The sequence below is a fragment of the Leiobunum rupestre genome, chromosome 9, assembly GCF_980474605.1.
Source record: "Leiobunum rupestre chromosome 9, qqLeiRupe1.1.hap1, whole genome shotgun sequence".
In the NCBI taxonomy this organism is placed as follows: domain Eukaryota; kingdom Metazoa; phylum Arthropoda; class Arachnida; order Opiliones; family Sclerosomatidae; genus Leiobunum; species Leiobunum rupestre.
Window position 1 is genome coordinate 4,397,333 of NC_143392.1, and position 26,056 is coordinate 4,423,388.

Consider the following 26,056-nt stretch of genomic DNA (forward strand, 5'->3'; position numbering starts at 1 on the left):
GCTTGTGGCACTGTCGAAAACTCGGATCAACTCAGTCTGCGTTGAGTTTGCAAGTTCTCTCTCTCCACTGGTTTTTGGGGTTTTCGCCCAAGCTCTTCGGTGGAAGATAAGGAACGACAGACATAAACGCTAGTAAATCGTATACGTTCCAAATACCAACACAAAACCTCGCACAGAGATCATCGAGGAGGACGGCACAACATTACCTCCAACCCTGCATCTCCACTATCTAGCGAACCTAAACGTTAACATCAGGATGATACGAAAATAATTCCAGACTATAACAAATATCTACGATGCAAGAGCATCGATCATAAAAGCCATGTCTGTCCATATAAAGACTCTACAAATGCAATCGTAGAGGTCACATAGCAAAGGCATGTTAAAATCCACCTGTCATATCGTTTGCACCATCGGTCAATTTTCATCGGTCTAAACACATCGGAGGGATTCCCAACGATAGAAGAGACGATTATGATGAGTACGGCGCGGAAGTATACCATATAGGAGAAGGCCAACAATATTAATGACCGTTCAGTTTTTACCCGAACAAAACAGATTAACCCACTTTATTCGATACCCATTTCTGAGTGCTCACAGATGCCAACTGGTCATATTACCGAATATTTATCTATTGCGTGTGTAAAGACCCATACGTCTTCATCCAAGGTTTTATATATTTTTTTAAGTATTTTAGAGTTGGGAAAGTATAAATGAAAGTGAAGATAAAGCTTAATTTATTGATATCCAGTGGCGTAGGTAGAAACTCGTCAAGAGGGTAATAAAAGTAGAAAATTCACACCCAGTGGAGTAAAGTTAAAATTTAAGTAAACACGACACTTTGTGCAGGGAAATTTCTGACATACCCACGCCACCTGTAACGTCACAGAACTCTGAAATATACAAGGATAAAAACCACATTTGGGTAACTTAAGAAAACCGAATGATGAACTTCTAACGGACAGTAACATAAAGAAATTGTAAAATCTATTTTTCAAGTGCTTCTCTCTCATCAGATATTTAAAAAGGGTAATGAGCCCCAGATTGTTGAATTTTTTAGCTGCGCAGTTTTCACTATTGAATATTGTCGCGTTACCAGGCTAGCTGGACGCACGCACGCCTCGTACTCCTCCCAAAATTTATACTCTAAGTCTCTAACCCACGCTACGGCGAGGGGAAAGAGAAGCGTGGCAGTCGTTTCCACGCTCAGTTTTGGCAAGTCGCTCTCTCCCTTCTCTGAGGACCGACGCTTCAAAAGCGAAACCCCAGAGAGGATCCGGCAAGGTATATTCCTCCCGGTCGGGACTAAGTTTGGTAGTTTTATATTGTTAAAAAGAGTTAAATAAAGTATTTAGAGTTCAAACTCCTGGGTGGTTTTTTACCTACGTAACAATATTAAATACTTTATAAAGACTTCAAAAGCTATTTAATTTCCAATTTTTTTTTTACTTTGCTTTATTAAGGATAGTAAATAAATCAAACGATATTAATTCGTGATTCAACGGAAAGATATTAGTAGAAGGAAAGTGAGGGTGTGGCATCGATCCCGGGTTCGGGTTTGGGTTCGGGATCGAAATCCGGGATTTAAGGGATGAAATGGGGGTAAAATCATCAAAAAGTCAATGTATTTAGGGTATTTCTCGCGACGATTTGTTTTCCCGTATATCAACATATTGTGTCCAGGCCAACTTGTTCATTTATCTACGCTTATCTCGAAAGATACTTGAACGTATATCTTATCAAGTTTTATCGTACGGAATAAGTTGAAATGATGTAAAAATTGATAACCTAGGCGGCGCGTGCGCAGATTCCCCGGGAGGCGCGGTTAATTTGAATTGAAGTGTTTTGACGTCATGGAATATTTGTTGTTAAAGTAGAATGGAAATATTTTTAAACTTCATTTTAATAGCATTAACGCGTAAGTAGTACTTAAATATGCTTAACACTTGAACCTATCTCACGAGTATTTCAAACGAATATTTTAAGTATGAGAAACGTATTGTTCTCAAATGATACTTGAATATACTATAAAAGAGGTTGTATAGCGTTGTAGGAGGTCATTCCACGGTTAACTGCGGTAGCTATATTCAAGATGCCTAAAGCCCAACATATTTGCCCTACGTGCGCGAAAAGTTTCACTACCAAGTCCTCCTTAAATCGGCATGTTAGAGAAGTACACGGTGATAGACATACGTTTGTCTGTGAAGTATGTGGTAAGAATGTTGCTAGATTGGAACATTTCAAGAGCCATCAACGAACTCATGACTTGAACGCACCCGGCCCTTCCGAACCCATGGACCTGTCTCGCACACCGTCACCAATGCAACGTTCGCTAGCATCTTTCCGTCCACCATCGCCATACCGTCCACCTTCACCTAGTCTGCTTAAAGAAATTCAACTGGAATCTATCCAACCATCTACAGCGGATTTACCCAACAACCCAACGCCATCACCTGTTCCCGCCTCATCAATACTTGATGAAACACCACCAGCATCTCCAAGTATGGTCCAGGCCTTGAATGATACGTTAGCATCTATCCGTTACAATGCTGAAGACTATGATATTGATGCGGGGATGTTTATCGGACGTTACCGAGCCGCTTTCAGTAAATTTCTAATGGAAAGACTCACCAGTAAACGTGGAATTAAATGGTTCCTACTCGTAAGATCTGTTTATATGAGACCTTTAGGGGGTGAGGAACAAAGAGCGGAAGTACGACCCTATTTCCGGAGCACTATGCAAACAACATTAACGCCCGATGTCATTGAAAGCCAGCTGAATGAATGTCTTGAAACAATACAGTCAGCAGCGGAAAACTTTGAAGCGACAGGTATGTACTAAAATTTATAAGTTATATTTTGAACTAAAACATTATATTTTTGATAGGATCGGGTTGGGTAATTGACCGTGTTCTGTATGTAGAATTAAATGTAGCATCTTACCAACCGTTGCGAGGGTCATCGTATATGGAACTACCTGAAAAACTATCTCGACGTCACGCGATTCTTAATATTAGAAACGAAAATGACGAGAAATGTTTTCTCTGGTCAATTCTCGCTAAACTTCACCCAGTTCCTCGGACTCAAAACGCTAATCGTGTTTCCAAATATACACCTTATGAAAATGAACTTGATACCAGTGATATATCTTTTCCTTTCAAATTAAACGCTACGGAACTTAAAAAATTTGAATTAATGAATAATTTATCAATATCTGTGTTCGGCTTTTCGGGAGACATATTCCCCCTTTACGTAAGCGCTAACAAGTGTTGTAAGGAAAGGGAGGTTGATTTGCTATACATCACCGACGAAACTAAAGATATTGACGATGGGAATAGACATTACTGTCTTATACGAGACCTAGGAAAACTGCTACAGCATCTAACAAAACACAGAAATACAAGTTATTATTGCAGGTAATTTAGTTTCCAATATATTAGTTTGAAATATACTAATTATTTTCTGTATTAGAATGTGTCTTCACCGATTCAGTGGAAGCAACGCTGAACAGCGACGTGATGCGCATATCGAAGAATGCGCCACTCACGGCGTCCAAAAAACAGTTTTCCCTACTAAGAAGAAGACGGTTTATTTTGATAAATATGAGTGGACAGAAAAGGTAAAAATAAAAATTATTTAATTTAACTCTTAATGAAATGAAATTATTAGGTGCAGTATGTATTTTACGCCGATTTTGAAGCAATCCTACCGAGAGTTCAAGGATGTGATCTAGATCCCGATATAAATACCAGCAAAGTAAACATGCACATCAGCTGCGCGTATTCGTGGGTGTTTGTTGGACCTGACGGTAAGTTATTTGACAAAATTCCCTTTTAGATATATTACAATAGGATACTTATAGGTGTACCTGTTCGAACCGATTGCTATCGAGGACAAGATGCAACTCGAAGATTTCTGGAGTCTATTCTGGAATTAGAGAAGGAGTTGATGGAACTCATTGAGACAAATGTACCAATGATTATTACCCCGGAGGAGGAGGAACAGTTTCAAGCTGCTACGCATTGCTACATTTGTCAGAAGCAGCTAAATCAGGGAAATATGCCCGCTGTTCGAGATCATTGCCATTTCAGCGGCAAATATAGGGGGCCAGCGCATAACGTCTGTAATCTTCAAAAGAAAGTTCCAGAATTTATCCCTATTTTCCTTCATAACCTTAGCAGGTGAATTTATTAAGTTAATTAACCAGGAAATAAACCTAATAATAATAAATCTTCATAGATACGATTTACATCTTATATGTCAGGAGATTGGTCATTTTAAGGAACAGACACTTGACTGTATTCCTTCCACTAGCGAAAATTATATTTCGCTGAAACTAGGTAAAATATATTTAATTATGAATTTAACCTTAACATTAATTTTATTGTTTTTTAGGGAGATTTCGGTTTTTAGACTCTTATCGATTTCTAAGTGATAGCCTCGATGCTCTAGTATCTAATCTCGTTTTGGAAGGAGCCAGTAAATTCCAGATTGTTAAGAAATATTTTGAAAGTGAGAAAGTTCAACTGCTTTTGCGGAAGGGGGTCTACCCATACGAGTATATGGACGATGAAAAGAAATTTGACGAGACGATGCTGCCACCTAGAGAAGCGTTTTTCAGTTCATTGAAAAATCAAAATATTTTAGAATCTGATTATTTACACGCCCAAAATGTTTGGACAGCGTTTAATATTCAAACATTAGGTAAAATTACTATAGTATAAATATTTCAAATCTCTTAACCTCGGTTTTCGTAGGGGAATACACCGACCTCTATGTGAAAAGCGATGCGTTGCTCTTAGCCGACGTTTTTGAAAATTTTAGAACATTATCTATAACCCATTATAAATTAGATCCCGCTCACGCTTACACCGCACCAGGTTTAGCCTGGCAAGCAGCTTTGAAGATGACCGATGTTCGCCTCGATCTCATACTTGATATAGATCAACACTTATTTATTGAAAAGGGTAACGCTTTTGTGATATTTTAAATATTATTGTATTTACATTGAATTTTTAGGGATTCGAGGCGGTGTTTCAATGATCTCAACTCGTTATTCTGAAGCGAATAACAAATATATGGCCGACACATATGATTCGTCTAAAGAGAGCAGTTATATATGCTATTTAGGTAATTTACATTTTTTAAAAAATAAATAATTTTTTTTATTTTTATTTTTTGATTTTAATTATTTTAATTTTAATTATATTAATTAACTTAATTTAACTTAATTGAAGATGCTAATAATTTGTACGGTGCTGTTATATGTGAACCACTACCGCTAGGCGACTTCCAGTGGGTTCAGGAGGATGATTTGCAAACACTCAGTGAAAATATTCTGAGTATTCCCAATAACGTTGAAAACGGATACATTTTAGAGGTAAATAACAAGTGTTATAATTATTGAATTATATTTTTAAAGAATTGTTTCCTTTGCAGGTGGATCTTGAATATCCTCCAGAGTTGCATGACTTACATAACGATCTCCCAGTAGCGGCGGAATCTAAAGTTATTACACATGATATGCTATCTCCATACTCCAAAGATCTCTTAGGAAAATTAAATATTAAGGAGAATCAAAGTCTACCAAAACTTCTTCCTAATTTAAATAATAAAGAGAAATACATAGTACATTACCGCAATTTAAAATATTATGTAGAATTAGGTTTGAAAATAACCAAGGTTCATCGAGCTCTAACCTTCACTCAAGGAAAATGGTTAGAAAAATATGTTAGATTCAACACTGAACAGAGGAAATTATCCAAGAGTTCATTTGAAAAGAATTTCTGGAAACTAATGGTTAACTCTGTTTTCGGGTAAATCAATTTAAATAATTTATTGCTGTTTTTTCCCTTACTTCATTTAATTCTTTAGAAAAACAATGGAAAATTTACGGAAGCATATAAATTTCGAGTTGATTCATAAACCAGAAAGAATGTTAAAAGTTACAAGTTCCCCGCAGTTTGAACACTTTACCATCTTTAATGAAGAGTTAGCCGGCGCTCATAAGAAGAGAGCTAAAATTGTTCTTAACCGGCCTATATTTACCGGATTCACCATTCTAGATTTATCCAAGGAGCTCATGTATCGGTTCCATTATGGATTCATAAAAAATACGTACGGGGACAAAGCATCACTATTATTTACAGACACTGGTAATTTAATTTAATATGCATTTTTTATTTAAATAGTACTAATATATAAAATATTTACAGACAGTTTAACGTACAACATTAAGACGGATGATGTTTATAAAGACTTTGAAGTTCATAAAAACCGCTTTGACTTCTCTGATTATCCACCTTCGCATTTCCTTCATTCTAATCAGAATAAAAAAGCTCTCGGTTATTTTAAAGACGAGACAAATTCGCAGTTAATTCAAAGCTTTGTAGGACTTCGTCCAAAGCTTTATTCTATTAAATTGTACGGGGAGTCTAAGACCGCTGAAGAGATAGAAAAGGAGTTGCGATTGGGGAAATCTTTAGAGTCAATTTTAAACCATAAAAAGGTTTGTAAGGGCGTTGCCATGAACGTTATTAGAAACGTCATCCGCCACGAAGACTATGAACGTTGTCTTTTTAATCAAGAAACCATGTCAGCCGAGATGATGCGTATAGCTAGTTTCAAGCATGAACTATTTACTATAAATACTAGAAAACTTTGTTTATCACCAAATGATGATAAGAGATACATTCTACCCTGCGGGGTTCGTACATTAGCGCACGGTCATAAAGATATTGAAAAATTATAATGAATGCTTGTATTTATGTATATATAAAAAAAAAACTGCTATTGCTATAAATTGTAAAAAATTATTTTATTGAATACATTTTGCACATAAACTCTTTAATCATTTTATCGTTTACATATTTATCTTTCTTAAACCTAGACACAATGTTATACATTTCTATTCCTTTACACCTGTTTATAGCAAAATAGATACAGAATGCTCCACACGTATTACTAGAATTACTCTGTAATTGATTAGAATTAAAAGTTACAGTTTTACTGTTTCGTTCAATAAAGTCATTAAATTTAAAATAATCTGGCGGGTTTCCAAAGGAATCCATGAATTCACAATTTTTATGTTTAGAAAAATATATTAGAACCCAGTGTTCTCCAGGTTCAGCACTCGTATCGGTATTTACAATAAATAGAGAAGGGAATATTTTTACGTATTTAGGTAGCTTGTCAGCCGCGAACACGCCTTGAAATATACTTTTAGTACTTAAATCTTTTTCAAGTATTTTAGTTATCTGTAGCGAATCCATTAATTACTGTAATCGAAAATCACGGTTCGATTTTTATCAATTTCAATCAAATTTTGAAACTCGGCGTAAATTAGAATGGAAATCGTCTCCGGTAACGGTTTTGCAAATTTTAATTCTAATCTCAGGTTACTGTTTTTTACAAGATGCAAGTGATTAGCGTTGTTATTAAGATCCGAGGTTAAATTGTACGCGAATAAACAATTTCCGTTAGGGTAATCTTCCCGACTTATCTGATTCCCTTCATCTACGTTCCACTGATTAGTTTGAATGAAAAGATTGCAATACGCTTGAATATATAGATTTTCCTCAAAGTTTAGAGATAACGCCTTATGAGGGACGCTGCTACCGTCAATGTACAATCCAATGCTTGATAAATCGAAATGTTGAAAGTTGTACGGGGATTTTTTCAAATCTCCTAGAAACGCTTTTTGTTCCACAAACCCGATAACAACTTTCTTAGGTGCTTGTCCGGTAAATAAATGATCTTGCACACTAGCCATAAGTCCAGCGGGTATAGAAAATGAGGTGCACTCCGAACGAGTTACAGGATATTTAGCGGTTCCATATTGTAACGCCTTGGCTTGAGCGAGCGATAGTTCCGGTATCACTTTAACTTTCCTCAGATAAAGGGAAGCTGATAAAATCTCCACTTTACATTTTACGTCGGAATGAACGCAAAAAGCTGCTCTATTTTTATCGAATTTAAATTTCAAATCAACCATATTTAATAAAAAGCGTGGTTGTTGACATAAATCAGTATGGACTACGCCTAACAAGTCAATCGCCCCTTTTTGCGCTAAACTCGCTCGTTTAGAGAAACCATCGTTATCGAAAAATGAATCGAACTTTCCAGGCGTATCCCGATAGAAAAGTGAACTCGTTAAATAACTTTTTTTCGCAGAATCTCCGAACGTTAATAAAGTTTGTATCATACTTTTATAAGCGTAATTTTGACTGGAAGGTGTTACTGATCTTTCATTAAGAAATACGTGGACGTCGCTAAAAAGCGAATGAAGAAACAAATTCTCGGGGGCGATATTGTCGGCTGGAGTTCCGGCGGCCCCACCCGCAACACCTGGAACCGCGGGTTGCGGTAGTTGACCATTATCTTTAGTTACCTTAACTCGAACGTGCAGCAAAGTTTGTGAAAGGTCTATATACGTTTCAGAGTTACCGTTGATAGAAAATGTAATTGATGCGTTATCAACTATATTTGATATTGGATTATACTCAACCCATTCTCCACCAATAATCGAAGATTGTGTCATAGGTACTTGAAACAAATCTAGCTCGGAATTTATACATTCAACTGAGTGCGGGTGTAAAAGGGACATTATGAGAATATATCGGAACGTTTAGGGAACCGTCCTTTCGCTATCCTGCCTGCTGTTGAAATGGCGCTTTTCGATTGAGTTCGTTTCCTTTTATTTCCGGAACCCGTCATTCTTTTAATATGATCCGTAGCTGAAGATGTTAGTCTCATGGCTTCATCAGCTGCTGAAGCTAAAGTTTCCCTTCCAGCGTTAATAGAATGCGATTTAAGCGCTGTTTTAATTGGGACTCCGCTAACAACATCGGTCGCTACTTTCGCTCCGGTACTTAAAAGTTTTTTTCCCAAGTAAGTAGCGCCTTTCTTCAGTAAAGGTACCGCGAATCTAAACGCTGAAGATAATATATTTCCTAGTCCATGTCCTCTTTGCACGGCTAAACCTCTATATACAGGTATTCCACCGAAACCAACCTGGTTTAAATAGTAACTTTCATAATCAGTTCTTGAAGGTGAATATTCAGACCTCATGATGTTAACTGTTCGCTCTCTTAAGCTAGAATGAAGGTGTGTCCTGAATGATTAAAGGTTTATAGTGAAGTCCACATTTTACGGGGTTTAAAATGTAATACAACGTGAGCTTTTCCACTATGAAACTGTATTGGCTCACCTAAATCATCTGTTATATTAATCTCTATAGTCTTAATATTATTAGACACGACTGGTAGGTAATGAGGTTGTGAAAATATTTTTGTAGTTGTTTTCCCATTAGACTCGGTTTTCTCTTCGACGCTTATGATTCTTAATAGAGGTGCTAAACTATCCCCAACAACGCTATTTTCAACCAGATCGGAATAAACGAATAAGGAATGTAACCCAGCGTTCATATCAACTGGGTAGGGGGTTATCATTGAATTTAAAATGGTGAAATCATTATCTCTTCTATCCTTAAAACCTAGTAAAATCGATAGATCGGGGCCAATTACAGCTCTGATTTTCGGTTGCAATTTAACTTTAATTCGATTAGAATAATTTAAATAAGCGAATGTAACTTGTTCTTCTTCTTGGTTGTGGACGTTCATAACATGTAATAGTTCTTCCGGAGTTTTATAAAAACCCGCGGGAACTTCAATTATTTTATCATATTCGAGAGGGTCTTTAACTAGAGGGTTATCAGTCATTTTATCATATTCGAGAGGGTCTTTAATAACCAATAGATTAGGTTTTCGAACGTTATGCCATGTCCGAGGATAGCTTATTTCCGCTAACCCAACTTCGTACTGTTCCTCAAATCTTAACGGTTCAGCTAAATACGTTCGAAATTTACCAACGCTATTATCTTGGTAATATAATGACGAGGAATCTGAAGGTAGCGTTACGTAAAAACTCATTTTAAATCCACTTCTTGTATCCAAGAATTAAATGTAGGGTCGTAATCTTGCCACTTGACATACAGTTCTACGCGACCGTCCGATTTTTTCCTCTTTTTTATTACTTTTTCGATTATGAAGTAACAGTCTTTTAAATCTCGACCAACAATCTGAACCTCCTCTCGATAGAATACTCCTAAAATGGGGTTAGAATTTAAATCCATCAGCTTATATACAGGTGGGTCACGTGGTAGTCTCTCAGCTATTTTAAACAATTCTGTAGTAAAATTCGGGTTATATTTCTTATCGAAAATTGATAAATTTCTACTTATTCTACAAATATCTCCAATTTCAAACGCGTATGTTAACGGAGGAGAAAAATTTACCGAACCGTAAAGATTTTTCCATATTTTAGCAGAGTTATCTAGAGTAACTTCCGCGGGTTTACATTTAATTGATCTATGATAACTATTGTTATAAGCGTTTATAATATCATCTAAAACGTCGATATATTTAAGGGTGTTATTCTGCGTGAAATAGCGATATAAACGAGATTTAAAACTTCTAATGAATCTTTCAATAATGGACGCTTTCATTTCCGATCGGGTAGCGAAAAATTTAATGTTCCTTCTTTCTAATTCACTCTGCACTTCTTGACAGACAAATTCGTTTCCATGATCACTTTGAATTCTTTTCGGTTGACGGCCTTTTTCAAAAACGTTACGTAACGCTTCTAAAATTGTTACACCTTTCTTATTTTTAACCGCTACAGCCATAGCGTATTTGCTAAATATGTCGATAATACATAATACGTAGCGAGATCCTGAATTATATTTAGACAGCTTCTGAAAATCTGCCAAGTCCGCTTGCCACTGTTCGTCAATTCCATAAACAATAGTTCGATTTCGTTTGAATCGTCTTCTAGCAGGTTTATGCAGCGTATATGTATCCTGCTTTATTAGAAATTGTTTTACTTTTTCCAATGAAACCTTTAAACCTTTATGTCGAGCTGAATTATAGAGCGCTTGAACTCCAGCGAATGACCCTGGGTCTGCGGGGTTAGTATAGATCTGCTCAAGTTCTTTCTCCATATTGGGTAATATTTTGATGTAATGGCATGTAACGCCAAAAAAGGAAATTAAATAATTCTAATATTATAATAACTATGATAATTAATACAGCTGTGATAATTTTCGGTGATTTTGAAAATGATTGTGATAAATAGGCTAAAAGTCCTAAAGAGACCGTTTCTGTACAACCTTCCATTGTAGGCTTATACTATGAAATGAGAACAAAATTATCAGGTTAATATATTTTATTTAGTATGTATCCAAGATCTTAGAGGACTAGGTGAAGATGATGATAACATTGAACTACTTGGTGGTGTATGAAATACAGCGAATGTTTTTAACAGTGTCAATCTTACAGGATTTTTAATTAAACGTTTTGAAATATTTGACTTATGAATGCCCTCGTAAAACTCTGTAACTCCTATAGGATCAATCGCTGTTCCAGGCGTTTTTCTCACAGCGTCATACAAAAGATCGATTATATTAGATCCTCCAATCACTTGTCCTCGAATAGAAAGCTCTCCTGAGTTAGTCCATCTAATATATCTCGGATCTTCCGTAGTCGCTCGGTATAATGAAATCGCATCACTAACATAAGTTGCAGGTAGAGAATAAGATATTTGCGCGAACCAGGTTTTAGGCCGTTCAGAGTTTTCAATAACGGGAGAGATTTGCTCTTTACGTACGTAAGTTAACCGTCGTTGGAGAGTTTGATTGTATAATGCTAATTTCTCTGATTCGTTTAAATCTGGATTATCTAGAATAGATTTCATTTCATCATCGAGTGTCTTCTCTTTTTGAAGTTCAGGTGTTTCTTCTGTTTTGGAAGGTGGAGTGTTTTTTAATCTCTCCATTACATCTTCAGGTACTAGAAGCATTTTTCGAGCCATCATCGGTTTATAGCTCGGCTTATTGCACTTCCGGCGACTGAGCTAACGATAGATAGCAGTGGCGCTAATAAAAATGGAAGAAAACCACCTTTTTGTACCAGTATCTTTCGTCGTTTTGATATAGGATTCTTCTTCGACACGTTTCGTATAACCGCGCTATGTTTCTTTAACCGCTTACGATGACGTTCTGACAGTTCAATTGTTCCGTGTAATACATTTATACAACATTCAACGAGAGCCAGTATAGCTTCCTTGCTAGCGTATTTAATAGCTGTCTTTCTTTGATTTAGATTACAGGATGTCAGGAAACGTAGAAAGTCTAGGTTTTCCTTTACTCGTTTTGAGACATCCATTTAGAGATTTTCTTAGCCTTTCTTAAAGCGCAATGAACAGTTTCGGAATGAAAAGGGCAGTTTAATTCAACGTCTTCTAGTTCTGATAATTTAGGACAACCGGTATCTTCGATGTTAGTTACTGGAAAACCGAGGAGTGTCGATAATACTGCAGCTTTTTCTAAACCTTTGGTGAAAAACGAAGTAGCTTTTTCCGCTATCTGATTGCAAATGTCACGTCTCGTTCTGTAAGGACGTTCGCCGTCATCCCATCGAAGATGACAAATGTTATGAGATATCCATCTGCATTGTCTTTTATTTTCGTTTGAAAGCTCTTTGAAAGGGCATGGAGATTTGAAAGTAAACACTTCCGATTCTTCAGTTTCTAATACTACGTAAGCTAATTCTTTAATAATCCACTCTCGATTAACCCTAAAAAAATTCCCTTCTATAATACACTTCATTTTGGAATAAAGACAGCCGATTCTTCACCCGGTATTAAACCTGTTCGTAGTAAATACTGATCTGGGGTGTGAGGTTTCAAGTCAACTAATAAATACCCAAATTTCCGTGACGTAGCTTGTTGAAACGCATCAATAACGTATTTGCTATTGGTTGGAGATATCTGCCTCGCGAGATGATAAATTGTTGATTTATCTCGTGGTGATTTAAAAATAAATAGATAATGAGCATTTAAATTTAAAGTTCTTATTTCTTTTCCGGGGTAATAAAGGTTTTGCATTAAAATTAGTACGGAGGTGTTTCTGTGATGAGATCCACGAATAAATAAATTAGTTACATCTTTATTATTAGATATCTCGCATAACAAATCGTCTAAAATAACTAAATTCCTAATTTGCGGGTTTAATATATTAACATCGAGTAACCCTTCGTGAAACTCGACTGAAGGTGTGTGTTCTAATATTGATTGAAATAGTTTCGGCTGATACTCGGTATAACACCATATTATCCTCTCCGGAGGAGGGGATATACAGGTCTTCTTATATTGAATCAACCGTCCCACCAGGAATGACTTTCCGCATTGGGTGGACCCGGCTACAAGCCCATTCATTGGATGTTGTAAGCTTAAATCCATAATGGTAAATGAGAATCGGAACATTAGTGCAATCAATTTTATTAACTTTTTAACAAGTTTTTAGCATTGCATATTATTAGTGACATTATATTATTTAAAATTTCTTTCGACAATTCACAGCGAATAGTAAACATTTCAATAATATTTTCACAATCTACCGACATAATTATTTCATAAAAATGCAAATCTACGCGCTTAGAATAATCCGTCATGATACAATCATGCTGGAGTTGAGATGGATGATCAATTTGACAGCCATTGCACGCTTTCTTAAGAGCTTCGTGTAATTGTTTAATTACAACGTTAGTCATCGCCTCCTTTATTTCCTTGATTTTCTTTAAACACTTCTGAATAGACTTGTACTGGTCGAGGAAATTCAACCAAGAAGATTGAGCGAAAGCTACCCCCTCTTTAGTCGGTAACAGTTTTCCATAGTTTACTCCATAACCATGGTACATTTGTCTAACATCTAAAACCTTTTGTTCGGCAAATCTATGAACCGAAAACCGTTTAGTTTCAGAACCTGTGAAAACCCACGAAGTTTCAGCTTCGTTATTGAAATAAGCTTCAATGGCATCTTTCTTTGTCCATAGCTCTTGCAGTTCCGCTTCTGTTAGTTTGATACCCTTTGTTAAATCTAATAGACCGCAGTAGATGGTTTCATCTGCATAAACGATTAACCCTTTGTCAGCAGACACAGGAAATGAACAATTCCTATAAAATAAATACATTAAGACAAAGTTAAGAATTATCACTGAGTATTCCTACTTACATTTTAAGGTTCCTCGAAGTCACTTCCAATACAATTCAGATGGTGAACTTTCTAAATATGGTCTTACTATTATACGGTTTTCCCTTTTTATACTCTGAAATTATTTATCTTCGATATCTTATTTTTTAAAATGGAGTTTAAAATTAATTCCATTCTACGTATACGCATTTTGAAGTGTATCGCGTTACGTATATAGGAATTTACCCGGTCCTCATACGGAATCACGTGTACAATTACAATACTTGAGAACGATACGTTTCTCATACTTAAACTTTAGATATTCGTTTGAAATACTCGTGAGAAAGGTTCAAGTGTCAAGCATATTTAAGTACTACAATGATATTAAAATTAAGTTTAAAAATATTTCCATTCTACGTCATTTTAACAACGAATATTCCATGACGTCAAAACACTCAAATCTATGTTTTAAATTCAAATTAACCGCGCCCCAATCTGCGCACGTTAACCGCGTCCCATATTCCATGACGTCAAAAAACTCTTAAATTCAAATTAACCGCGTCCCCCGGGGTAATCTGCGCACGCGCCGCCTAGGTTATCAATTTTTACATCATTTCAACTTATTCCGTACGATAAAACTTGATAAGATATACGTTCAAGTATCTTTCGAGATAAGCGTAGATAAATGAACAAGTTGGCCTGGACACAATATGTTGATATACGGGAAAACAAATCGTCGCGAGAAATACCCTAAATACATTGACTTTTTGATGATTTTACCCCCATTTCATCCCTTAAATCCCGGATTTCGATCCCGAACCCAAACCCGAACCCGGGATCGATGCCACACCCTCACTTTCCTTCTACTGATATTCTTTCAGTCCAACAGTACTATCCTATATATCGATAATTGTGATTCTTTTTGGTGTGGTTTTTAGCCGTATAAGGAGATATTAAGATTTTGTATTGTTATGACGAGCCCAACGCACCACTAATCGAAAAACAGTTTACCTTCTTGCAACCAGGGCAATTGTTTACGGTGCTTACTTAATGCGACACTATTTTCAGGACATTGGCTTGTCTTGTTTTGCTTTATTTGACGAGCAAAGAAATTAAATTCTTAAACAACACATTTTCACCAAAAAATAACCCCTAGTAGCTTCAGTGTTTAAGATAAATTTACATTTTTTTGGGCCAAATCTGTTCCCGGATTCATTAGGTCATGGTCGGCCAATGAACATCGTTTTTCTTTTGTTTTTTCTAAGTTCCCTTAATTCCGTCATGTGCTCTTCTTTATCAGGCAATATAAAAAATTGGTAAGTTTGTTTTATTAAAATATTTATTTCATGACTATCGTTTTTCCTCCCATACCAAAGGTTTTCTAACAGTTAAGCACATGTATAATTTAAAATATGTAGCCCCAAAGAATGTGTTTAAAAAGCATTTTGGCAGTGCAATATTTAGGTATGGACCGTGGTTAAAAGTAAAAGTGGAAACAAAGTTCTGACTGAATTTTAGTTTAGTATGATAAATTCAGTTAACAAGTATGATTCTCGAAGAAAAATGTGGAACTTACATTTGAATGCTCTGACAACATTATATACATTCTTTTCCTTAAATGTAAATAAATAAGTCGTTATGCAACGTAAAATTTGTGGTTATCCAGGAAAATGTTTTAAAACTTACTTTGAAATGTTTTATTCTATGTTTCCCTCCTATAATCTGAAATTGGAAACGTGTTTGACTTTTGTTGGAAAAACTATAAAAATGTAATTATTTATTTGTTTCAATAGACACTTTTGAGTCTGAATTTAAGTCGTTTTCAGAGCGTCGAGGGTCATACTTCCTATCAAAAAGGTTATTTGAAATTAGCAAATTTCGCGGTTGGTGGCTTTTAAAACGTTTCGTTAATTGCTTCGTTTGTCTACTCAAATGATCTGTCAAAGTTACAAAAACACTTCCACCGATGTTTACTTTAAATTCCAATGACTGACTAATGTCTAATCAAATTTTACCGATTCGATTTTAAGCGCCTTCTTGTTTTCTTTAGTGCAGGATTAGGAAATTTCAATGTTTAAATTAATTATTTTGGTCTTTTTTCTTACCGATTGTTTAACAGTTGTGGATCCTCCACTTTTACTTTTGATGCTAATGAAATCCCGAGACGGCGATAAACAAGTCTGAAATGTTGAAATTACTCTATTAAACATTTTAAAACTAAACTAATAATTTGGTTTGAATTATTACAGTTTGGCTAGTTACAAAAAATATACGTTCTTTTTAAACCGTTATTGCCCTGGCTTCAATATGTGGTTTGATTTAAAATAGAATCCCTGCTAATTGTCCGATAATAAATTGTCAATGAACTTTTATGTATAGTTTAATAATAATGAACTACGCTAATACCCAAGGCACCACCTTAGGCCTGATTATTTCTGTGATTATAAATAACATAAGATTGAAATGAGATAGTGGTAAAATCCAATATCGAAATACTGGGTTTATCAAATAATATTAGTTAATATAAATATTTTTACTCTCTTTGACTGATTTCAGGCTACGCCAATGAATACTAAGTGTCACGGGATTATTTTAGGTCGGTTTTTTTCGCCATAAGCTCGTTATAATGTTGAATGTTAACGAACTTAAACGTGTATTTTATTTGGATTTTATTAAGAAGAGCAGAACTGTCACGGAATTTGACTCCAGTACGTGTTATCTGAACACATCTTTTTTCTGCGGAATTATAATATTTCTGTGATACTGATGATTTGTTAGCAAACGACAGTTTATTTTTAAAATTATGTAAAAGATAAGAAACTTATAAATTATATCCAGATCTTTCTCAATTATCCGCTCAATTAACGACATCAATAAAAGTTAAAAATAAGTACATTTTCCCGGAATACCCAGTATACAAAATGTCATTCGATAGAGCATTTATAGTAGAATACCATTAATATTTTCCATTTTAAATAGACCCAAGCCCAATTTTCTTACATTTGAATCACATTTAAAAATGTTTGTTTTAATTAAAAAAAATTCAATGTAAAAATTAAAAAATGTTGTTTTGGTTATGCCTTGGTATTCTTCAAATTGAAGTATCTATTAAAAGACCTAAGCATAATTCACCTAATCTTTTCTCTCCTTAAACATAAATAACCTAGGAACCTTATCCAATAATTAAACCTATTTTCTAGAAATTTAAGTAACTCTAACCTTATCGCGCTACTAGTTAGACCTTAATTTATCTCTAACCCTAACCCTACTTAACATAACCTACCTTTAAATAAAAAGCATACCAAATCTAGCATAGTCGAACTTAAAATAAACTGAAGTAATATAAACCTATAATTTAAAGCCATCAAATCCAAATAAAACCAAGCCATGATTTACGAAACCTAACAAAGACTAAAAAATCTATCAAGATCATATCGTTTTATTTAGTCTCAACAAAATGTAGCTAAACCGGTAACGTTAGTTTATTTAGAAAATAAATTATTGCATCATCATATAAAAATAAAAATTCCTCCATCATTATTAAGTTTTCGAAACTTTTCTTATATATTTTTTTAATTTTAATTATTAAGAAATTTGAATATCTCGGTAAAGATTAAATCCATATTCATCATCCTTGTGAAAGCGATGCCCCTTCACCAAAAAATTTAAAACTTTCGTTACAATATTTTAGAAATGTTTTTGTTGTCAACATTAGAGTCATTCTTACTATTGAATCTTATTTTTTTAATTAAATACCATCGCAGTGCATAATTAATCAGTTGCGATTAAACCAAAAATATCCTATCAATAAATCATTGTATAGAAAATCACCTAAAGAGAGTTTCGAAAATAAAAGGTATGAAAGATAACGGCATACCTTTAATCTTTTTGGTGAATGTATTGTTGAGAATGTTGCCGAATTTACACTACTTGGCCCTGGTTTCTGCTGCTCCGTTTGTTGATCCATTGCCATCGATTCGAATTCCATTGATCTTAAAAATCAAAAATAAATTACAAAACTCTAATTGCTTTTCTAAAAATGTAAGTCAGTTTTAAGCCCGTATCCAAACTAATTGATTAAGTTCCAAAGGCTTAACTAAAGGCTCTCTTACATTATTCTAGTCCCCTCTCTCAGGGTCATTCCGTTTCATGTTTTTTAAATGAGGATGACGACGAGAGTCAAGTGACGGACTCAGTGATTTTTCCTGTTGGCCTGAGTACCTGCGACCCTCTGAGTTCGCTCAAAAATGGCGTCTCCTAAAATATGTTCCAAATATTTCTTCTAAACGTTTTGTCCAGAAATTAAGCAATCGATGCTTAAAGAGATAGCTCACCTGCGAAAAAAAGCGGCAAACCTAAGGTGACCTTCACACCAAATCTTCGAATGCAGTCAGTCACTTCACTCAAAACAGGCAATGTTTTGAGATATCGTTGCATTTTTCAAGAATAGTTTATCCTTTGATTTATATTTTATGCATCGACAGTCTGGCCCTCACAAGATTAAAACCAGGATACAAATAGAGAAACATGGCCGTCGCTTTACTTCAAGTTATGAAGAATATCCTTAAAAAGATAACCCTTCACTTCAAAACAGCTTCGCTATCTTTATCAGTTCCTCATTTTATCGCTGCGCACTTAAAAATAGTCTGTTTTTTTAATTATCCCAGGTTATATCAAACATATCTTTGATTTATAAAACAATTATATATAAAGGCATTTTAATTATAACTTTTATATAAAACATTTGATTAAAGTAAGTCATTTTACTCTAAATACTAAACGGTCTTTGCTAGGCTTATGCGAAAGCTAAACATTACGCAGAAAACCTTCCCTGGAAAGTGGCGTTAGTTTATCGCGACTTACGAGGGTCTTTATCGGTTTTTGTTTTCGAGGGGAAGAACGAAGATAGCGAGCCACGTAAGACTAAGGGAAAGATATTTCTTTATTAATCGTGTTACTCTTTTTTCTCTCGTGTCTGACAAACATACAAATATAAGCTGACAATATGCAAGCGCAACTAGCATCTCTGCTTTTATAATTTCAGACGATTTTCATTAGCAACATGGAGAGAGGGAAGGAAAATGAAAGAATGCTGGTGACTGCGAGGTGCGTTGTGTTTTTCCCCTTTCACTGTCTTCTCCTTTTAGCACAGAAAATATACGAGGCTATAATTTGATGAATGTTGTGTTTCCTTTCCCAAATTGGGTCCCATTTACATCAGTAAGGAGCTATGCTTACAGGATTTAACAATTTTGTTTTGTTTAACAGTTTGAAGATTAAGAAATATAGGTATACACAATGAAATAAAAACCAATGAACCACTAAATGTGTAATAAAATATTTTTATTTAAAAATATTTTATTACACACTTAGTGGTTCATTCGTATGTGTTAGAGCCGTTCGAAATTATAATATAAAGGTATACACAAATTTAGAAAAAAAATTGGTCAACACTACAATTAAAAAGAAAATTTAAAATTGAAATTTTTATTCTTATTATTATATTAATTTTCTTTTTAAAATTTTGCATTCGGAAAATTGTTTACGATAAATTTTATGTGGTGCATCTTTCAGGCATTCCTCCTCGACAACTGTTCGCACCGCCAGACCTAAAAATTGCCTTGATGATTGGTAGATAGAGGGTTAAATCTATGAAATAAAAAAAAACATTGCGTTAAATTTGCATATATAATTTTAATATACTTAGTAGAACTAAGGATCAAACCGTTTTGCTGATCATCATCTGAGATAAAAGAACACTCAAATTAAGGAGGTTAACATCAAGCCTCGGTTGGCTCTTGTTAAACAAGTCGGCCAAGGCCGTAATATTAGTTCTACATGGATGAATTAATTAATTATTCTCTAAGCCTTGGCGCGTGTTAAAAGGCTTAAGCATAACGTTAGACGTAAGCTTCTTTATCTGTTTTTTTTAATAATCAGCTAGGCTAGGCTAATACCCAAGGCACCACCTTAGGCCTAAGTTTGAGCTCCGTATCTCATATCCAATAGGAACTACGAAGAAAATTCGCATACGGTCACTAACCCTTGGCGCGGGTTAAAAGAGTTAAACATAGGGTCAAACTTCAGCCTCTTAACTGTATTAAAAGTTTGAGCTACGTATCTCAAATCCAATAGGAACTACGAAGAAAATTCGCATAGGTCACTAACCCTTGGCGCGGGTTAAAAGAGTTAAACATAGGGTCAAACTTCAGCCTCTTAACTGTATTAAAAGTTTGAGCCCCGTATCTCAAATCCAGTCCAAACTACGAAGAAAATTCGTGTAGGATCTATAAGCCTTGGAGCGTGTTAATATGGTTAAGCATAGTGCCAAACGTAACCACCTTTACCTATATTCAAAGTCTAAGCCCCATATTTCAAATCCAATAGGAACTACGAAGATAATACATTTTTCTCTTAGACTAAGTCTTGGCATAAGGGTTAAGCAGAGCGTCAGACGTAAGCTCCGTTATCTGTATTCTAAGTTTGGGTTCAGCATCTCAAATCCAATAGGAATTAATCTATTAATAACGCTTTACCCGGGAGATTTTTGGGAACTTTCGTACTCTGCGTAAATCAACGCTCAAAATAGGAAAAGGGGGGCTGTTGCGTCCCCTGTTTACCTGACAGAGCTGAAACGTGCACACAGAGCAGTAATATAGATTAAAAGACTGCGTAAAAATGCTTAATTTAAAATTAAGTCTGGTAAAATATCCGCAATACCCATCCTAATAACTACATCAAGTTTCAAAGTTATAGCTCAAATCGCACCCGAATAGCGTTAAGATTAGGCCAAAACTAGCTAAGCCTTGGTTAAATCTAAATTAAGTCTGATAAAATATCCGCAATGACCATCCTAATAACTACATCAAGTTTCAAAGTTATACCTCAAATCGCACCCGAATAGCGTTAAGATTAGCCCAAAACTAGCTAAGCCTTGGATAAATTAAAATTAAGTCTGATAAAATATCCGCAATGTCCATCCTAATAACTACATCCAGTTTCAAAGTTATACCTCAAATCGCACCCGAATAGCGTTAAGATTAGGCCAAAACTAGCTAAGCCTTGGTTAAATTAAAATTAAGTCTGGTAAAATATCCGCAATGACCATCCTAATAACTTCATCCAGTTTCAAAGTTATACCTCAAATCGCACCCGAATAGCGTTGGCTATACACGGCTCCGTTAAGTAAGTCCAAACTTATTTGTTACTTGAGGCTATACACGGCTTCGATAAGTAAGTGTCACACTTATTTGTTACTTCTGGCCATACACGGCTTCGATAAGTAAGTATCACACTTTAAATTACTTCTGGACATACACGGCTTCGATAAGTAAGTGTCACACTTATTTGCACTTCTGGTCATACGCGGCTTCGATAAGTAAGTGTCCCACTTTAAATTACTTCTGGATATACACGGCTTCGATAAGTAAGTGTCACACTTATACGGGGCTTCGATACTTACTTACGCACTCTGCGTAAGGCAAAAACGAACATCAGCGGTAATGTGGTTTATGCGGCGCCCAAGGGCCCCTAATTTTTCTAGGGCACCGAAACCTGGCAAACAATTAGAGCTAAAGTAAATAAGTAATTTAAAAAAGAAATTAAATTTTTAAGTCACTCAGTTGGGTAGTAATCAGCGTGCGTAAATCAACGCTCACAATCGGAAAAGGGGGGCTTTTGCGCCCCCTGTTTCCACGACAGAGCTGAAACGTGCACACATTGTAGAGGTATAGCGGTTATATAGATTAAAACTTAAACGGAATTTAAAAGTCAATCGTATCCAAAATTGTAAGACTGCGTAATTTTTTTAAAAGTGTATAAGGGGGGTCAGATAGAAGGGGCTGGCAAAGCGCCGCTAACTAAATTTAACCCGTGAAACTTGGTTGTGCAGATAGTGGCAACCATATTAAGCGTTCTTAGAAAAAACGGCGGGGTTATGTCACCGCGTTCAAAAGATATGGAAGGTGTTTAAAGGTGGACGACGCCGACGCCGACGCCGACGACGACGACGACACTTCACAACATTCTAACGAAATCAATAGTCCCACTCTATATATTTATATACTAGCCGAGAAGCCCGCCTGTAAGGCGGGCCCTCAGCTAGTGGTGTGTTTCGAGGCGCTCCACTCCAGTTGGCCCCCCCAAACCCTTTTTCCCATGGATGGGATAATTTCCTTGGCACCCTTTCCCCCATAGTCGATCCACTGCAGTAAGGCACCCTCCCCCTTTTACCCATGCGAGAATTTCCGTGACACCCTTTACCCAATAGTCGGCACTTCCTCCCCTTTTTCCCATGTGATAATTACCGGGGTACCCTCTCCCCATTTTTCCCATGTAATAATTACCGTTCCTCCCCTTTTACCCATGTGATAATTACCGTTCCTCCCCTTTTTCCCAATGTTGTAAGTACCGTGGTACCCACAACCCCTTTTCCCCATGTGATAATTACCGTGGTACTCCCTCTCCGCTTTTCCCATGTGATAATTACCATGGTACCCTCTTCCCCTTTTCAACGCGAGAATTTCCGTGGCACCCTTTACCCCATAGTCAAACCACCGCTGTAAGGCCTTTCCTCCCCTTTTTTCCCATGTGAAAATTACCGGGGTACCCCTCCCTATTTTTCCCATGTGATAATTACCGTGGTACCCCCTCTCCGCTTTTCACATGTGATAATTTCCGTAGTATTCCCCGCCCCCTGTCCAACGCGAGAATGTCCGTGGTACCCTTTTTCCCGCAAAAATAACTCCAACTCGCAGTCGTTCCAAACCTCCCTGTACCCTTTTAAACCCCCTGTATCCAATGTCTGATGTATAAAGACCACGGCACTAACGTACGCCGAGAGACCACGGGACTTTCAAATCGGAACGAAACCGAAACCCCTCCCGTTTCCGAAACACACAGGCCTTCTGATACCTGTTCTGATACTACCTCCGCACTATCCCCCCCTCCGACTAACGTAAGCTGAGAGACCACGGGACTTTCAAATCAGAACGAACCCGAAATCCCCCCCCCCGTTTCCGAAACACACAGACAGGCCTTCTGAAACTACCCCCGCGCGATCCCCCCCCACCCTCCGAAATTGGTGGTTGAAAGAGAGAAACTTTTCGGGTGTATTGCGTGTTGGGACAAACACGGCCCAACTCTCAGGGACGACAGATTTTGAGCATTTTTAGAAACTGACATTTGCGTCACTTTAGAAAATTTGTAATAAAAAAACTAAAAACAAAATCCTAATTTTGGGTAATTTTCTAATTTTGGGTAAATATCTAATTTTGGGTAATTGTCTAATTTTGGGTAATTGTCTAAATTTTGGTAAATATAGAAATTTGAGTAATAATTTGGGTAAATTTTTAAATTTTGGTAAATATTTCAATTTAAATATTTGAGTAAGTATTTAAATTTGGGTAAGTTTTTGAATTCGGGTAAATATCTGAATTCGGGTATATATCTAAATTTTGGTAAACTTCTAAATTTGGGGTCATTCCACGACAAATTGACAAAATGTTTTGGAATTTTCCACCCTACCTGTTTTGTAAATTTACTATAAATATCTAAATTCAGATAAATTGGGTAAATTCATATCAAATATCTTAATTTGGGTAGATTGATCAGGTACTGTAAATTGTGTAAATCAATCTACCGAAATTTACCCAATTTACCTGAATTTACCCAATTTACCTGAATTTAGATATTTATAGTACCCATTTTAATTCAGAATTTTACGCAAATTTATTCAACTTTATCGACCAGAATAACCCTAAGACTAATTTTTATCCAAATCTAAAAAGTTAGGGTAAAATTCCAAAACATTTGGTCGATTTGTAGTGGAATGACCACAAATTTAGAAGTTTACCAAAATTTAGATATTTACCTAAATTTAAATACCCATTTTAAATACTTACTCAAATTTGAATACTTATCCGAATTTAAATTCTTACCGAAATTCAATTTAAGTATTTACCTGAATTAAAATATTTACACAAATTTAAGTACTTAACAAAATTATTACTCAAATTTAAATAATTATCCAAATGAAAATATTTACCTGAATTAAAATATTTACACAAATTTAAGTACTTACCCAAATTATTACTCAAATTTAAATATTAATCAAAATTTAAGTACTTACCCAAATTATTACTCAAATTTAAATATTAATCAAAATTTAAGTACTTACCCAAATTATTACTCAAATTTAAATATTAATCAAAATTTAAGTACTTACCCAAATTATTACTCAAATTTAAATAATTATCCAAATTTAAATAACCAAATTTAATACTTATCCAAATTTAAATACGCAAAATTAGACATTTACCCAAATTTAATCACCTTTGTTTAAAAAAATCTTTGAAATTTTGAATAATTTTCATTTACATAGAGAAATATATTATTATTACTTGTCAAAAACATTTTCGGTTGCCATGGTTAAACTAAAGCCCATCGCATTTTCCCTTTGGGGTTTTTTAAGTTATATGAAGGTCTACTTAATCCCTGAATTTAAACAAAATCGATGAGTTACACCTCGGGTAGTCTCCTTTTTGGAAATTTTATTTGCTTTGTTTACAATATTATTTCCCAATCTCGATACTTAATTGTAAATTGTATAATTTTTGTTAGTTATCAGTATTGTAATATCGTCACCAAATTAAGTTATTTATAATTGGATAGAGCCATCCAGGGGGGAAAAACAAATAAGATTAAACAAAATTTATTTTTGTAATTTATTTATAATAATTCGTGTAATTATATTTAATTCAAAAATTACAATTAGGATATGGACTGCAACAACCACACTTTCCGTCAAATATTAAATAAACGTTAACTTCACGAAAACCTGCGTTTTTGCAAAGCAGACGACGTTTTCTGCCACATTTAACTCTTTGTAAAGCTTTGATATTAGCGTTTTTATTGGTGTATCGGAAACTACGATATGGATTCTCGGACATTAATTGAATTAAACCAATAGTTATTTTCCAAAAAAAATCTTAAACATTTATGAAAATGCAATTTTTGCAAATAGCAGAAAAGCAAAAACGATCGTCAAATTTAACATTTCGAAGTGGATAAAATTATAATTCGCTGTTTTAAAAGGATTTATAACTATATATACAGTTATACCGAGTTCTTGATCCAAGATTCTGAAACTTTATGAAAATAAACCATTTCGAATAAACCAAATTAGTTTTTACATTTTGTATATTTTGTTTTATTATTTAATGAAACCGTTGATACCTGTGAAAAAATGCACTGTCCAATGCCGCGAATTGGTTTCAATAATTGCAAATTAAAAAGTTACATTAAATATAATTATATCAAAAATCTTATTATTCTTTCTATGGCTCTGTTTTATTTTGCAATTATGCAAAAATCTCGTTTTTATTACTTTCCGGCATTGATTTTGATTTTCCGCGATTACTATTTGGTGTTATCCGGCTCATTCTGACCAATTTTGGTTAATCGTCTCTTATTCATTATTATTTTAGAATATTTTCCCGGTAATATTTTAAATGGATTAATCTAAATCCTTTAAAAAATGAAAAAATAACCGTTTAAACTCAACTTCTTTGTGGGACATTGTTAGGTCTATGCCGCCTTGTTTTCATAGTTACGAATCTGTAGCATTTTTTATCTTTGCTGTATTTAATAGCGAAATTCGCTCTTGAGAGAAAGTTCATTGTCATTAATTTTTTTAAGTAATCCATATTGTGGTTTTAGTTTTCTCTTAAGCAGCCGTATTGAGTAATCTGCAATTCCACTGAACAAATTTTTAATAAAAATACTCTAAAAGGGGTATGGCGTGTGCTTTTATTGCGAGACAATATAAACACTGAGCGACCTCTGTTGCGGAAAGATCAATCATAAAACAACAGCACAGGCACAAGAAGAAATAAAATGAAATACTAAGGAAAATACAAAATGGCGGACATAAAGACTGCAGTTTTTAAATACTGAGAATGAAAAAGATGCCGTGTCACTTGCAATGCGTGTTTTTCAAAAAGTAGTAAAAGTAACTTCGGCATTTTTGCT

The 26,056-nt window shown here is 35.1% G+C and overlaps 3 protein-coding genes across 3 annotated transcripts in view; 1 reads left to right on the plus strand and 2 right to left on the minus strand.

Moving 5' to 3' along the window:
- The window catches only part of LOC149926325 (uncharacterized), a 38,646-nt gene extending 20,033 nt beyond the window's left edge, over window positions 1–18,613 (minus strand). The window contains exons 1-6 of the mRNA XM_090158874.1: window positions 18,361–18,613; window positions 18,139–18,283; window positions 17,904–18,018; window positions 16,132–16,206; window positions 15,713–15,748; window positions 15,603–15,639 (exon numbers count right to left, since the gene is read on the minus strand). Coding sequence (XP_090015000.1) covers window positions 15,603–15,639; window positions 15,713–15,748; window positions 16,132–16,206; window positions 17,904–18,018; window positions 18,139–18,167 — 292 coding nt within the window. The 5' untranslated portion in view covers window positions 18,168–18,283; window positions 18,361–18,613. The remainder of the gene's footprint in view (window positions 1–15,602; window positions 15,640–15,712; window positions 15,749–16,131; window positions 16,207–17,903; window positions 18,019–18,138; window positions 18,284–18,360) is intronic.
- On the plus strand, window positions 1,568–5,747 carry LOC149926328 (uncharacterized). Its single transcript, XM_090159247.1, has 12 exons — window positions 1,568–2,831; window positions 2,888–3,416; window positions 3,472–3,619; window positions 3,670–3,808; window positions 3,863–4,181; window positions 4,240–4,340; window positions 4,396–4,704; window positions 4,758–4,967; window positions 5,020–5,130; window positions 5,238–5,380; window positions 5,440–5,691; window positions 5,736–5,747. Exons 1-12 carry the CDS (start codon window positions 2,093–2,095, stop codon window positions 5,745–5,747), a joined length of 3,012 nt encoding a protein of 1,003 aa, XP_090015373.1. The 5' UTR covers window positions 1,568–2,092.
- On the minus strand, window positions 13,391–14,079 carry LOC149926329 (uncharacterized). Its single transcript, XM_090159248.1, has 3 exons — window positions 14,069–14,079; window positions 13,455–14,010; window positions 13,391–13,399 (listed from the first exon to the last, which is right to left on the minus strand). Coding segments are annotated over exons 1-3 (567 nt in total). The 5' UTR covers window positions 14,071–14,079.
- Window positions 18,614–26,056: the final 7,443 nt, after the last annotated feature.

Bases quoted from the DNA above. Each gene is read 5' to 3' on its own strand.
- LOC149926328 (XM_090159247.1), top strand. From the start codon at position 2,093: ATGCCTAAAGCCCAACATATTTGCCCTACGTGCGCGAAAAGTTTCACT. The intron at 3,620-3,669 runs GTAAAAATAAAA...TGAAATTATTAG, and splicing joins AATATGAGTGGACAGAAAAG to GTGCAGTATGTATTTTACGC. The intron at 4,182-4,239 runs GTGAATTTATTA...AAATCTTCATAG, and splicing joins TTCCTTCATAACCTTAGCAG to ATACGATTTACATCTTATAT.